General features: G+C 47.3%; 1 protein-coding gene across 2 annotated transcripts; it reads right to left on the bottom strand.

The window, feature by feature from the left end:
• Positions 1 to 8,839: 8,839 nt before the first annotated feature.
• SAA1 (serum amyloid A1) lies at positions 8,840 to 13,343 on the bottom strand. 2 transcript variants are annotated; one of them, XM_069471188.1, is made up of 4 exons: positions 13,263 to 13,342; positions 12,734 to 12,822; positions 9,522 to 9,660; positions 8,840 to 9,103 (listed from the first exon to the last, which is right to left on the bottom strand). In XM_069471188.1, exons 2-4 carry the CDS (start codon positions 12,816 to 12,818, stop codon positions 8,965 to 8,967), a joined length of 363 nt encoding a protein of 120 aa, XP_069327289.1. In that variant the 5' UTR covers positions 12,819 to 12,822; positions 13,263 to 13,342; the 3' UTR covers positions 8,840 to 8,964. The 2 variants fall into 2 exon arrangements, with proteins under 2 accessions (XP_069327289.1, XP_069327291.1); XM_069471190.1 differs by lacking the exon at positions 8,840 to 9,103 and adding an exon at positions 9,110 to 9,385 and having other exon boundaries at positions 13,263 to 13,343.
• Between the last annotated feature and the right edge of the window lie 539 nt (positions 13,344 to 13,882).

Raw genomic sequence — 13,882 nt, 5'->3', positions numbered from 1 at the left:
ATACAACACCACCAGATAGGAGAATGCATACCAAAGAATTGTTAAGAAATTGGTCTTAAAAAAGAAAAAAAGCACAATGACAGAAAACAAGGTCTACCAAACCTCTAAGCCTACTACCAGACCTCTCCACGACTCCCACACACACGTATGTACAGGTTTGAGATAGTAATAATAGGGAGAGGCTGGGAAGTCAATTGCCCCTTTGATCTTTTGATCAGGTCAGTCTGGTTTATGTAGATAGAGGAAAAGCCTCTTAAAAGAGCCTGTTAATCTCTAAGAGCCTTTAATTCAGAATACAGTTCATGCCAAGGAGTCATATTTTGGGGTGAAATTACCTGAGCTCCTCCTTCAAGACTCACACTGGGACATTAGAGTGCTATGGGATAAATTGGCAGCCCATTAGGAAAGCGCCAGGCTGCCATCAGGGGAATGCGGGGAGAGCTGTTGCTGTGTTACCCTGGGGAGGGGTCACTGTCTGTCAGAAACATCAGCAGGTCAGACCAGCTCTGCAGGGCCTGGTGCAGGAGCACAGGGCTGAGGAAGGGTCAGTACCAGAGCTCAGCAGGGCTGCGGCCAGGATATGCACACAGCCTGGTGCACAGAGCAGCTCCTCTGCTTTCTTCCCCTGCAGTCCATCTGCACTTGCAAGTTCATTTCCATTGCTTCTATTTGCCAGTGAAATGGGAAGCAAAATCATCAACTGACATGAAGATGAAATAGGAAGGTTGGAAATTTCAGGCAAGAAGTAAAAAATATTCATCTAGGAGAATGGGAGACTGAATGAGCGTGAGAAAAGTAACAGGAGTGCAAGGCAGCTCACGGTTACTGATCATGAATTTAAGATAAGGCTAGTCACTATAGGTGTGCATTTTTTCTCTGACCACATTCAGCTGCCCAAGTACAGACTTGTACTAAGTGGAGAATTGAGTGTTACTGCTGAATCAATAGCTGTTGAAGTATTGAATGAACGAACACATGCAAAAGTCAAAAGGAGGATTCATTTAAGATGAGAGAAGTGGGAGACTGGCTTGAGCCCAGTAGTTCAAGGTTACAGTGAGCTATGATCCCCCCACTGTACTCCAGCCTGGGTGACAGAGCAAATTCTCATCTCTGAACAAACACACAAAAAACAACAACAAAACCAAAAACAAAATGCAGGAGGGTTATAGGGCATAGGGAGAAAGTTAAGCAAGACAGAGTGACTGAGGGTCAAAGATAGGGCATAACATCTAGTTCAGTGGCCAAGGCCCAAAAGGTGGCTTGGGTGACGGGGCTGGGTCACTCTGGGTGACGGGGCTGCCCAGAGTGTGGCAGGAGGAGGCCTTTCTCTGAGAAAGGAAGGAGAGAAGAGAGAACAAGGAAATGCATTTTGAAAGGAAGGATAGAGAACCCGAGGGAAACCAGAAGCACCTGTCCTTTACCTGTCATAGGACTCATCACTCTGCCTGTTTGCATTTCTGAGTTTGACCCCAGAGTACACAAAACCCAGGGGCAGGAACCTTCTCTAGATGACTGACAGGTAATCTGTTATGTCTTTAACACCTAACACATACTCCACATATAACAGCTTCTCAGTAATTTTTATTAATTGAGTGAATCAATGCATGTATGAAGTAGGAGCAGAAATATTCTGCACAGATTTATAGGTAGGGGGTTAAGAAGACTGGAAAAGCTGTGAAACAATGATGTGTGGTAGACATTTGCAGATGAACATGGACATTGTTAACGTGCAGTGAAATCCAAGCCTACTTGGAATGGTTGAATTTATTGTCAAAAAATGTATCCAGAAGGCAAACACCTATCACCATTCTCTTGCTTCCAACCTGTTATAATAATAATGCGCCATGATCTGGATTATTAAGACTTCCCAACTGGCTTCCACGTTTCCGCCTTTGCCCCCAACTAATCTCTTCTCAACTACACTGTTAAAACACAAGACAGCTGCTGTCCATCTCTGCTCAAAACCCTCCAGATGATCCCAGTCTGCCTCTTAGTCCAGATCAAGGCCCTAATCAGGGCTTCAACCTCTCCCCAAACTGCCCCACCCCCTTGCACTCACACCTCCTTTCCTGCTTGTCCCCTCTTGCTCATTCTGCTCCAGCAACACTGGTCTCCTCTGTTCTTCAAACCCCCTGGGCACATCTCATCCTAGGGGCTTTGGATTAGCTACTCCTTTCCTCTGGAACATTCTTTTCCCAGACACTGGCATATCAGGGCTTTGAGGTGGGCATGACCTGGGATTCCAGGCATATAGTTATTGTCACTAAGAGTACTGGCAGTGAATATATCAGGACAAGGACTGTGAATGAGCTGTGGACATTTTCCAGGAGGGTGGGAAAGGATTGGAAAGTTCTGTCAACAAATACAATAGATGCTTTGTGCCCAAACATTACTAACCAGATTGTCTACATCAGAGCATCTGGTGGGTGTTTGAACAATGCAGATTCCTGGGCCAGAATCTTTGTGGTCCTGGTATAGCAAGTTAGAGGTGGTCTTCAGGAATGTGTGCTTGAAAATCCATCTCTCAGAAATCACGTGTGCAGATAACATTGGCAAACTGGAGAGAGAGTGGTAAAGAGTTTGGCAGTGATTTCAGAGAGGATAAATGACAAAGAATTCGAGGTGAAGCATGTGGAAATGGCAGTGGGCAGCAAGTGGATGTGGGCCCTCTCTCCCATTGGGCTGTGCAGGAGGCACCGCAGGACGCCTGCCCCGCGGGTGAGGGTGGGAATACCGTGGAATCAACACGGCACGGGCAGGAGTCAGGTTTTTGTTACAAGGGAAGCAAATAGGCAAAGATAAAGGGGGATCCCCCCACAGAACCTTCTCCCCCACGGTTCACTGGAAGGCAGTAGAGGAGGCGTAGGTAGAGTGTGGGGAGGACTGAGCCTGACTCACGGGGAAGTGAGTGTCTGTGCAGTGAAAGCAGGGACACGAGAGGAGTAAGGAAACCGCCGTGAGCACACTGGTTAGGCACCATAGGTTGGGATTGTTTATTGCTTTGGGCTGAGTGTGGAGTGCTGAGCTATAGAGAGTTGATACTGATGGGCCAATAGAACTGACTCCCAAAGCCCAAGGGAACTGTCAGAAGAAACAGTGGCGTTGCCTTTCTGACCTTCTCGCAATGGTGCTGGGATCTGCTATTCATAGAAATTCTCTAGAGGACAGAGGGACAACAGAGGAGGAAAGGAGAGAGAGTGGTCAGTGAACACCAGTGAGACATACTCCCAACACGTGCTTAATATGAAAAATTTATAAAGAAGAAGCTAGTTTGTTTGTTTGTTTTTGAGACAGAGTCTTGCTCTGTCATCCTGTTGAAGTGATGTCATCATAGCTCACAGCAACCTCAAAGTCCTGGGCTCAAGGAACCCTCCTGCCTCAGCCTCCTGGGTAGCTGGGACTACAGGTGAGCACCACTGCACTCACCAGAAGCTAGTTTTCAAAGCTGACACACAGCATTCAGACTTGCAGGCAACAGGCCTAAGGGGCCAGGTCTTCTGCTCTTTGAGATTTCTAATTACCAGAAAGAGGATCCAAGCTTTCTCCCTAGGAAAGAGGAGATTTGTTTATCTATCATTTCATCTTTTATAAAGTCACAGTCCATTTATTTTTTCTGACGTGTACACCACATCCCCTAGGCGTGACTCCCTGTTACTCATTAAGAGGACATCTGCCTCCACTTTTCTTTCTGCTGGAGAAGCTGCTGACTTACTCAAGGAGCAGACCCCACGACACTCACACCTTGGCCAGCGCTCTTTCTACTCCAGCTCCTTGCCTCCATCGTGTAACAATTGTTCTTTTCTGGGAACTCACACACCCCTTAAAAAGATGAGGGTGGTTTATGGTAATTCTGGGCTCAAAGGTTTGATTTGGGAGAATGCCAACGGTCACAGAAGTCTCTGCTTCTGGGAGCAAAAACCTGGCCTTTGTCCCCATCCATATTGCCTTGCTTTTCTCTAACAGAAAGTCCCATTACAAAACACCACAACACCTTCCCAGTAGGGGTTGTGACATGAGGTTCCCATCACAGATCCTAAACCCGGCCACCTGGACTTGGAGGCAGCACCATATTGAAGTTAAGAGCCAAGCTCTGCATTCAGACAGACGTAGTACGACTTCGACTCTGTCATGTACTGATGTGTGGAAGAACATTTAATGACCTGGAGGAGTATAGGTGATGTCTTAAGCAAAAGAATGCAATAGAATATGATTCGTTTTTGCTCAAAGACATGTTCCCCTAGTGAATCACATCCTAGGACGTTGTCCATCACATGGTACCTGTGTTTCCAGGTAGTGGGAAATACTCATGTTATTCTGTGTTTTCAGAATTTCCTGCAATGACATGTTCATTCATTTATTCAGTCGCCAGCTATTCACTGAGCGCCTTCTATGCAGCTGTCACTGCACTGGATATTGGGCATAAAATGGGAGGACACAGGGGATGACCAGCTCCAAGATAAGCCTCCATGAAAATGAGACTTGTAATTGAGGGGAAAATGATTATACATGTATAGGGAGAAAACTCATGCTTATTTGATGATAAATCAGTAAGATTCCAGTAAGTTAAATGGGAAAGACTATGCGTACACAACTTAAAATGGAAGAAAAGAGAAAGCAAGGTGTCACTAGCCATCTTGATTACTGTGTCCCCCAGAAGACCACAATACCCAGGTACTGACCTCATTGCCTATTCCCATCCTGTCCCATTAAAATAAGTAAAATCAGAAATGGCTCCGTTGTCAAAGGTCACCTGCCACTTTGCTTTGTGTGTTGCAAATGACTGTCATTGCAAAGATAGTCTGTTACTCACAGTTCCCGAGAGAAGGGGGCACATACTGTGTCACAGGGGACCACAAGGGGAAGCAGGTGGTAAGTCAGGAGGTGGGAAATGGGGGAAACATTCACAAGAGTCTCAATTGTGTTTCTGCAGGGAGGAAAGTTGTGGCAGCTTAAACAGCCTAAGATTGGCCAGTTTGAATAATTTCAGCATGGTCTTGGGCATAGGGGCTGTCCCTAGTCTTCTGGGACCTGGCCCTGGAGTGATCAGGGGAGGTGGATAGTGCCCTGGAGTATGCAGTCCAATGTCACTTTAACATTCTCTGTGGGGAGGTGGATGGGGTACACACACTAGTCTGTGGGTCCCCAATGCCAAGCATTGTGCTTAGAGCTTTCCATGCAGTTGTTTCATTTAGGCCTGGAGTAAGGAGGACCTTCAAAGCCGTGTGGCCCTACTTCTCTGGTACCTGTTTTGGACGTAACTCCTGCTGCAGACGACTCTCAGTCCTTCCCCGCAGACTGAGGCAGGAGTCACAGAGGTCTCCCTGCCTGCGGCTGATCCCACGCTCACATGTCTCAGAGACCAGTACCTGTACCCTCTTTGCTCTTGTTTCTTCAAATTGACTTAACTATTCGTAGTTAACTTTATTCTTCCACAAAGAATGTTGCATTCCTGATAAAAATTGCAGTGGGAATTTTTGATTCACATTGCATTGAATTTATAAGTTAATTTGGGAAGAATTGCTGTCTTTGCTAAGCTAAAACAAAATCTCCACAAGTGTGACATACATTGCCATTTTTTTAATCCCTTAACAGAGTTTAAAATTTTCTCTGTAAAAGTTTGTGCATTATTAAAGGTTATTTCCTAGATAGGTAATATATTTGGTACTATTTATGCTGCCTTTTATAACTGTTAAGAATTCTTGCAAAGAAATGCTATCGATTTTTAAAATTTTACCTTGAATATGGTAGTCATGCTGAATTCTCTTAATAGTTCTATTACATAATACTTTGCCATTGGATTCTGATGGATTTTCTATGTAAAAGAAAATGTGTCATCTTGAAATGTTGATAGTTTCATTTCTTCTCTTCCACTTTTTACCTTCCTGTGTTTTTGGTAGTCAGCATTAACCATGTCCCCCAGGAGTGTGTGGGCCAGTAGCAGTAAGAGCAGGACGCCTGGTCTCTTTCTTGGCCTTGTTGAGAATACACCTGAAATTTCTTCATTCCACTTGATATTTGCTGTAGAGGAAGGATTCTCAAACTTTTTAGTCTCAGGATCACATCGTACTCAAAAAGTATTGAAGCCCCCAAAGAACTGTTATTGATGAAGACTCTGTATATCAATATTTATCAATTCAGAAAGAAAAAATTTAAAATATTTATTGGTTATTTTTTAAAATAATAAATTCATTACATGTTAACATAAATAATATATTTTTCTAAAAAATAAGCATTTTCAAAACAAAAGGTTGTTAAGAAGAATTGGTTTAGCATTTCTGAAAATTTTTTCTTGTCTGAATTACTATTACAGAAGATAGCTGGATTCTCACACCTCAGTCTGTTGCAATACATTATTTAGGCTGAAGTATTTGAAGAAAATCCAGCCTCATATACAGATATATAGTTGGAAAAGGGGAAAGTAATTAATAGCATATTTAGATAATTGTGGCCATTATATGATACTACACCAAAAATTGACAAGTGGTAGTTTCTTTCTCTCTTTCTTTTTTTTTTGAGACAGTCTCTCTCTGTTACCTGGGCTAGAGTGCCATGGAGTCAGCCTAGCTCACAGCAACCTCAAACTCCTGGGCTCAAGCGATCCTCCTGCCTCAGCCTCCCGAGTAGCTGGGACTACAGGCACGTGCCATCATGTTCTATTTTTAGTCATTCTATTTTTAGTAGAGATGGTGTCTCGCTCTTGCTCAGGTTGGTCTTGAACTCCCGACCTCAAGTGATCCTCCATCCTTGGCCTCTTGGAGTGCTAGGATTACAGGTGTGAGCCAATGCACTGGGTCAAAAAGTGGTGGTTTCTTAAAGGTGAGTTGCGATATGGAAATCCAAACCCATGTCAATGAACTTTTCGCACCATCTGTACTTATGAGAAAAGTAAAACAACAAAGGAATATCTGTCTTAGTATTATAATAAAAATAATTTTGACCTCAAAGCCTCCTTAAAAGGGCCTGGGGGAATCCTGAGAGTTCTCTGGAACACAGTTTGAGAACTGTTGCTATAGATTATTGGTATCTTGCATTTATCAAGTCAGAAAGGGATGCTGATTTTGTTATATGTTTTTCTTTTTCATCAATAGACATTGTCCATTATGAAACAGATTTTCTGCATTATATTAAAATAAATATGTAACTGTTTCCTTTAATTACCAATACAAAGAATTACAAAGATAGATGTTTCTGATGTTAAATTATTCTTGAATCCTTGCCATTAACCTTAGTCGATTATGATGTATTGTTATTTTTTACACCCAGCTGAAATCACTTAGCTTTTCCCTGTGAGCTCTTTCTCCCTGGGGATGTCAACCACCTTGCCAGTAAAGATAATTTTATAATTAATCTTCTTCTCTTAGGAATCCTCCTCGATGCCTCTTTCAGAAAAGAGGGCTATGCCAATTATCAATTTCTGTACTTTGAGCTCCACATCCGCCCTTCTTTGCCCCGTTTGTGATGCTGGGGCTGGACCCTGTAAACATTTCTTCTTGCTAGCTGGGCATGACCTTAATCTCTGCCCCTGGAGGGCACGGGAGGGACAAGCGAGAATAAAGACATCTTTCCTGGTCCTGTGTGCTTCCTTCCAGCTCCTGCGGTGCTCGTCTCCTGTGCAGAACAGCCAGTGGCTCTCACCCCAGAGACCTTCAGTGGCCCCCCAAGGCCAGGGCACTTTCCCAACAATGTCTGTGGCACCTCAGTAGGATTTCCAGGGGGTTCAGCAGCACCCCACTTCACTTAGCTCAGGCTGCTGTAACAAAAGACTACAGCACACTGGGAGTTGGAGCTTCAACATATGCATTTTGAGCAGACACAACGTGTCCAGAGCACTGTGGCTTCCACAGCCTGTTTCCCAGGGAGCTCAGCAGGGTCCTACCTTCTGCCGCCATGTGGGCAGCTTAGGAGTGAGTTGAGGAACCCCAGCTGCACTCCCAGGGCCCCACTACACCCTGGGCAGGTCCTTGCTAAGGTTCATTAGCACCTCATTGCAGTTCTTCCTTGTCAGCTGTGGCTTGTGGCCCCCAGCAAACTCTCTGCCATCCAATGGGAAATGGACTTTCCGACAAGATCTAAATCTCAGCCCTGTGGGGGCCCAATCTCAACTTCATATCTTCTTTTATTCCTTTCCCTTAGTAGTTAATCCTGTTACCGGTTAACAATTCCTTGTATTGAAACTTCCCCTTTCACATTATTGCCTGCTTTCTGTCGCTAGACCAGACCTGACTGGTAAAAGGGGTCTTGTCTCTCCAGCTCGCTCTTCACTGCCACCACTGCCACCATTTTGACCTAGCAAAGGTGCCGAAACTGCCAGGAAACACTCATAAAAAGGGTGGCATTACATCTTCATTTAGGCTTGCAATAGGCGATGAAAATAGAGTGGAGGGAAACTGCACTGAAGGCATTTTGCAGACGGGATGGACAGAAACTTGTTAATACTTGGATGTGTAGGTGCTGCTGAGTCATGAGGAGAAGATCAAGGTGGCAGTTCCTGGGGCAGGATTTCCCGGTCCAATCCTCCCATGTCTGTGTGCTGGGCCGAGACACAGAGACCCCCGAGGAACTGAGACCCTGGGGGCAGACAAGGTAATAGGATGTGGTTGACAGGCACCTGGAAGGGCCTGGAAATAGCAACAACGTAACCACAGGGAGCTGGACAGGGAAGCGGATCTGACTCAGGGAGGGGTTGGTACAGGTGTACGCGCTGTGTGACTGCTGAGATTGTCTTCCCTACCCCCAAACTCACGGGCACCAGCTACACCTAAACATGGGTGTTCATGGATCCCCCCTTCATATCAGACAGGCAGTCCTACTGCAAAGAATAACACACAGTTTCAACACATTCAATCTCTTAAGCATTTATTAGACCCCTGTTGTGTGCCTTCGACCAGCTTTTGTGCACACAGAACTCAGTAACTCCGTGTCCCTGCCACAGCCCAGTCCCTGAGAGCAGAGAGAAGAGGAAGCTCAGTACTTGTCAGGCAGGCCTTTGGGTCTGAAGTGATTGGGGTCTTTGCCACTCCGCCCCCATTCGTTGGCAGCCTGGTCGGCCAGCGAGTCCTCTGCTCCGTGGCCCAGGAATGTCTGGATCCCCTCTCTGGCATCGCTGTGATGGAGGCAGGCAAGGAGGAGATGAATCACCAGGCGGGTGGGCAAGAGTGCCCCTCCCATACTCCACTTTCCAAGAGCTCTGAGAGGAGCCCGGAACGTGAAGGAAGGAGGGGCTCAGCCCTCCTTGCCCTGGGCTGGGCACCCTTATGCCGGAGGAGCAGCACCCAGAGGAAGAAGGCTGGGAATCACTCCATGGCCCTCCCTTGAGCTTTCTGGCGACAGGTTCACACATCTTCGCCAGCCATGCTTTGGCTCAGCCAGCAGCCCAGGCCCTGACCTAGGCATGGATTGGGGAACAGGGTGGGCATTGGTGGGCCAGACCCTAAAGGAACCTGCTCAGGACCAGTCCCTGCTGATCCCCCAGGCAGGCAGCCCCTGGCACCCATGCTGGTATTCCCAGGAGCTCGAGATACCTGATCACTTTTGCAGCCCAGGCGCCCCCAGACCCCCTCTGGGCAGCGTCATAGTTCCCTCGAGCGTGGAAGTATTTATCTGAATTTATGTAATTGGCTTCTCTCATGTCAGAGTAGGCTCTCCACATGTCCCAAGCCCCTGGAAAGGAAAGGAAAAGGAAAAGGGACACCAGGTGAACCCAAAGACTCTCATAACACCTTAAATAGGAGTCAAAGAATGACAAATCTTCCACTGACTTTAAGATTTGAGCCTGTGAGCCTAGCACCCTTGCATACCATGGGTTGGGAAGAACATTCCTTAATCCTAGTTGGCTTCTCTAGGTAACTTGAGTCAAGTGACAGCTAGTAGGTGGTCACGTGTGTGTTGCATTGTTGATTGCATTGCTGACTACTACGGTGCTATGTGCTACAACTTATTGAGGGCTCCAGGTGATGTGTTTGAAGGAGGGAACTCTCAGAGGGATCATAATAGAACAGGATTCCTCAATGTCCCCACTGTGGAAATATCAGGCCAGGTAATTCTTTGTTTTCAGGGCTGTCCTGGGCACTGTGGGATGTTTACCACCATCCATGTCCTCTACCCACTAGATGCTGGCAGCACATTCCCCAGTGAAACAACCACAAATATCTCCTGATACTGACAATTGTCCCCTGGGCCACCCCATTGCCCCATTCAAGAACCACTGTTATAGAATGAAGCTACATATGATAAGATCCAGGAATGTGTGTAAGCAAGGTGGTGACATGGGCGACACAGTCTGAGAAAGGCTGCAGACATGGCCTACTTCTGCCCTGACACCTAAAAAATATATTCTTAAACTGAATACACAGAATTGTGAGTTGAGTCCCTCTGACTGTTAGGGTCATAAATGCCCCTTACAACTGCCTAAATAAACTGTACTGATGTCACAGTTGCTTGAGGAAGCCCTAGAGCAGTGGTTCTCAGCCCTGGCTGTGCTTTCTTTCTTTCTTTCTTCTTCTTTTTTCCCCCTTTATCACAGGCTTGTTCTATGAATGGCTGCACTTTCTAATCACCTGGAGAGAAATAGAAGTCCCAATACCCAGGCCACACCCAAGGCTAATTTCTGCAGAATCCTTGGGGCTGGGCAGTCACAGGCATGGGTAGTTTGTAATGCTCTGCAGGTGACTCCAACGTGTGGCCAAGATCCATAACCACTGAGCCCTAGCAGGCAGTGGGCAGACACATCTACCTGGAAGAGCTTTGCCCTCCTGCACAGCTGGCCTCAGACTTCTGCTCTGCCACCTGCTGACAGGCACTAAGTCCCTGGGCAAAGGACTCAGCTGCTCTAAGCCTCAGTTTCTCACGTCCAAAGTGGGGGAAGATGCCTGCCTCACAGAGTTATTGTAAATTAAATGAGAAAACACTCAGTTCCCTGTGTGTTCACTGATGTATGTCAGTTCCCACTTCCTGTCAAGTAGGCTGGAGGGGGGAGGAAACTGATCTAGCCGGGAAGGGGGACACTGCCAGAGCTGGGCTGAAGGCTCCTTAAGTCATCCAGAGAGGAGAAAAGGCAGGAAGGGGGGAAGGAGAGAAGGAAGGATGGATGGAAGGAAGGAAGGAAGAAGAGAAAAATGTTAACAGATAGCTTTAATAATAAATACTTCTCTGTAATTTTTGTTGTGGGTCATTTTATACCAATATCAGACTTTATTTTAGCATTATATTGAAAACAAATAGCTTAGCTCCACCTGGGAATCATGATTGTTCTTTGTCTAAGTAAGTTAATAACAAAAATTCTCAAGTTCCTATGCTGTTCAGCAGCTTCCAAAACACCTGGCACGTTCTAGCGCATTGGGCAGCACAACCTAAGACAGTTACTCAAACCTTAGCGAGTATACAAAAATACTCTGTTGTTTGTTGTTCCTGGATCGCCCCCACCACGCCTGTGGCTCAGGAGTGTGTGTTATTGGTAAACATGGCAGCAGCTTCTGGAACACGTATTAGAGCCATGAACACAGCCCGAGAAACACTGAACTAGGGGACAGGAGACATTCTAGCCAATCTAAATTCAAATAGACCTACCATTCAATCCAGCAATCCCATTATTGGGCATCTACCCAAAGGAACATAAGTCATTCTATGACAAAGACACCTGTACCCGAATGTTTATAGCAGCACAATTCACAATCACAAAGATGTGGAAACAACCCAAATGCCCATCAAGTCATGATTGGATTAGTAAATTATGGTATATGTATACCATGGAGTATTACTCAGCTATAAGAAATAATAGTGATACGACATCTCTTTGGTTCTCCTGGAGAGAGTTGGAACCCATTCTATTAAGTGAAGTATCCCAAGAATGGAAAAACAAGCATCACATGTACTCACCAGAAAATTGGTTTCCCTGATCATCACCTAAATGCACATTTGGGAATGATACCAATCGGATATCAGACTGAGGTGGGGGGTGGGGGGAGGGGATGGGTGTATGCCTACATGATGAGTGCGTTGCACACCGTCTGGGGAATGGTCACGCTCGAAGGTGCTGACTCGGGGAGGGGGGTGGTGCGAGGAGGGGATGGATGTATACCTACATGATGAGTGCAATGCGCACTGTCTGGGGAATGGACACGCCTGGAGCTCTGACTTGGGGGGATAGCCGGTATATGGGCAACGTATGTAACCTGAACTTTTGTACTCCCCATAATAAGCTGAAATAAAAAATAAATAAATAAATAAATAAAGGACCTGACTTGGGCCACCCAGCTCACCCTTAGTTCATCACAGTCCCGTAGCAACACAGAAGCCGATAACTCTACAAGTCTAAAAACAGCCTTCTGAGAGCATCGTTGTGCCATTCGAGAGGTGCAGGGTGGTGCTTCTCTTCAGGAATCCTGAGTGCCTTCTCCCTTCCAGACACTGTGCAGACTCCAGCCGCCTGGCCCCCAGGACGCAGGGCGGGGTCTGTGCCTGTGCAATGCGCCACCAGGGGGCGGCACAGCACCGCGGGGCGACCCAGAACCTGCCCTCGCCTGAGCACAGTATCCACTAGTGACCTGGGGCGGGGACCCCACCGGCAGGTGGCAGGGCCTCCCGGGCCAGCTGGAGAATGACTGGTGGGAAAGCCTCGCTCCCGCTCTGCCTCTCCGCGGCTTCTCTAGCGGTCGCCCACATGCACCAGGCACGTGGACCCTACTCAAGGGTGAATCCCAGGGCCGGGGGACGCAGCCTCCTCCAGCAGCCTTACCTCCAGCGGCCTCGCCGAGGAATGAGAACCAGCCTCTGGCTCCCAGGACCAAGGAAAAGAAAAGCAGGCCCGTGAGAAGCTTCATGGTGCTGAAATGAGAGGAGAGGGTCAGACAGTCACCGTCCACACTGGCTCGTCCCCCTTTGGGATTTGTATTCCAAAGGGAGCCTGGTTAAGTCTATCGCTTCTCGTTAGAATCTTAGCGGCTCATCTAGGAAGTCTTGTAGAGGGATCTCACTCAGGGCCACAAGTCCTCAGGTGTGAACCCCTCAGCCCTGAGCCCTGACTGTGTAAGAGGATCCCAGGTGGTGCGTTTGGAGGAAGAGGGGTTAGGACAGGATGGTCCCTCCCTAAAGGAGCCTGTAGTCCACCAAGGAGAATGACCACGTGTTCCCTCCGCCCAGCACAGAACTCACACGGGATACATTCAAAACACGATACATATTTTTAAAAGGAAATGACAAGCTTTTTGGGAAAGGGAAAACAGAGTAAGTTTTCTAAAGAATCACTGTATGGAGTCCTTGCTCACCTGAGTTCTGGTGGAGCAGAGCGGCTGGTCCCTGCCTGCCAGGGAGCCAGGGCTGGTATTTATACTGAGCCTTCCCTGTGGGGTCATTCGAAGGGAGAAAAGGTCATGGGGACAGTCCCTGCAGGTCATTTCCCCCACAAAATCTGTCAGGACACCTCCTGGACACCAGTGTTTTCTTCATCCACAGGTCATTTCCCCAGTTGTGCAACCTGAGGAAACGGGATGGGTTTGCTCTGCCCTGGCAGCCGTGGGGTTGGCAGATGGGTCTGATCCTCAGAACTGGAGGCGGGGAGGCTACAGGGAAGGGGGTAGGGACCCCACGATGGCCGCACCAGGGCTGCTGCAAGGTGTGGAGTGGAGGGCGGCTCTTCCACCCAGCACCTGCTCTACTGGTCATTTCCTCAGGATGAGCCCTGCTGGATGATGTAGCCAATTAGGCAATGTCTTTTCTAAGTTGTCTCCTGGCTTGGGGCAATGCCAAGGAAGGGGCTTACTCCCTCTCCCACCCAATCCTGGAGACCCACATTGGGACACTGAGAGTTCTGTGGGATAAGTTGGTGGCCCAGCTGGGGAAGCGCCAGGCTGCCCTCAGGGGAATGTGGGGAGAGCTGTTGCTGTGT

Source organism: Eulemur rufifrons, chromosome 6, assembly GCF_041146395.1.
Source record: "Eulemur rufifrons isolate Redbay chromosome 6, OSU_ERuf_1, whole genome shotgun sequence".
NCBI lineage: Eukaryota > Metazoa > Chordata > Mammalia > Primates > Lemuridae > Eulemur > Eulemur rufifrons.
This window is presented reverse-complemented; position numbering and strand designations above follow the sequence as displayed.

Coding starts and splice junctions, on each gene's coding strand:
- SAA1 (XM_069471188.1), bottom strand. CDS start 12,818: ATGAAGCTTCTCACGGGCCTGCTTTTCTTTTCCTTGGTCCTGGGAGCC. Junction 9,661..12,733: donor CCTCGGCGAGGCCGCTGGAG/GTAAGGCTGCTG, acceptor TTTCCTTTCCAG/GGGCTTGGGACATGTGGAGA. Junction 9,104..9,521: donor TGGGCTGCAAAAGTGATCAG/GTATCTCGAGCT, acceptor CCTCCATCACAG/CGATGCCAGAGAGGGGATCC.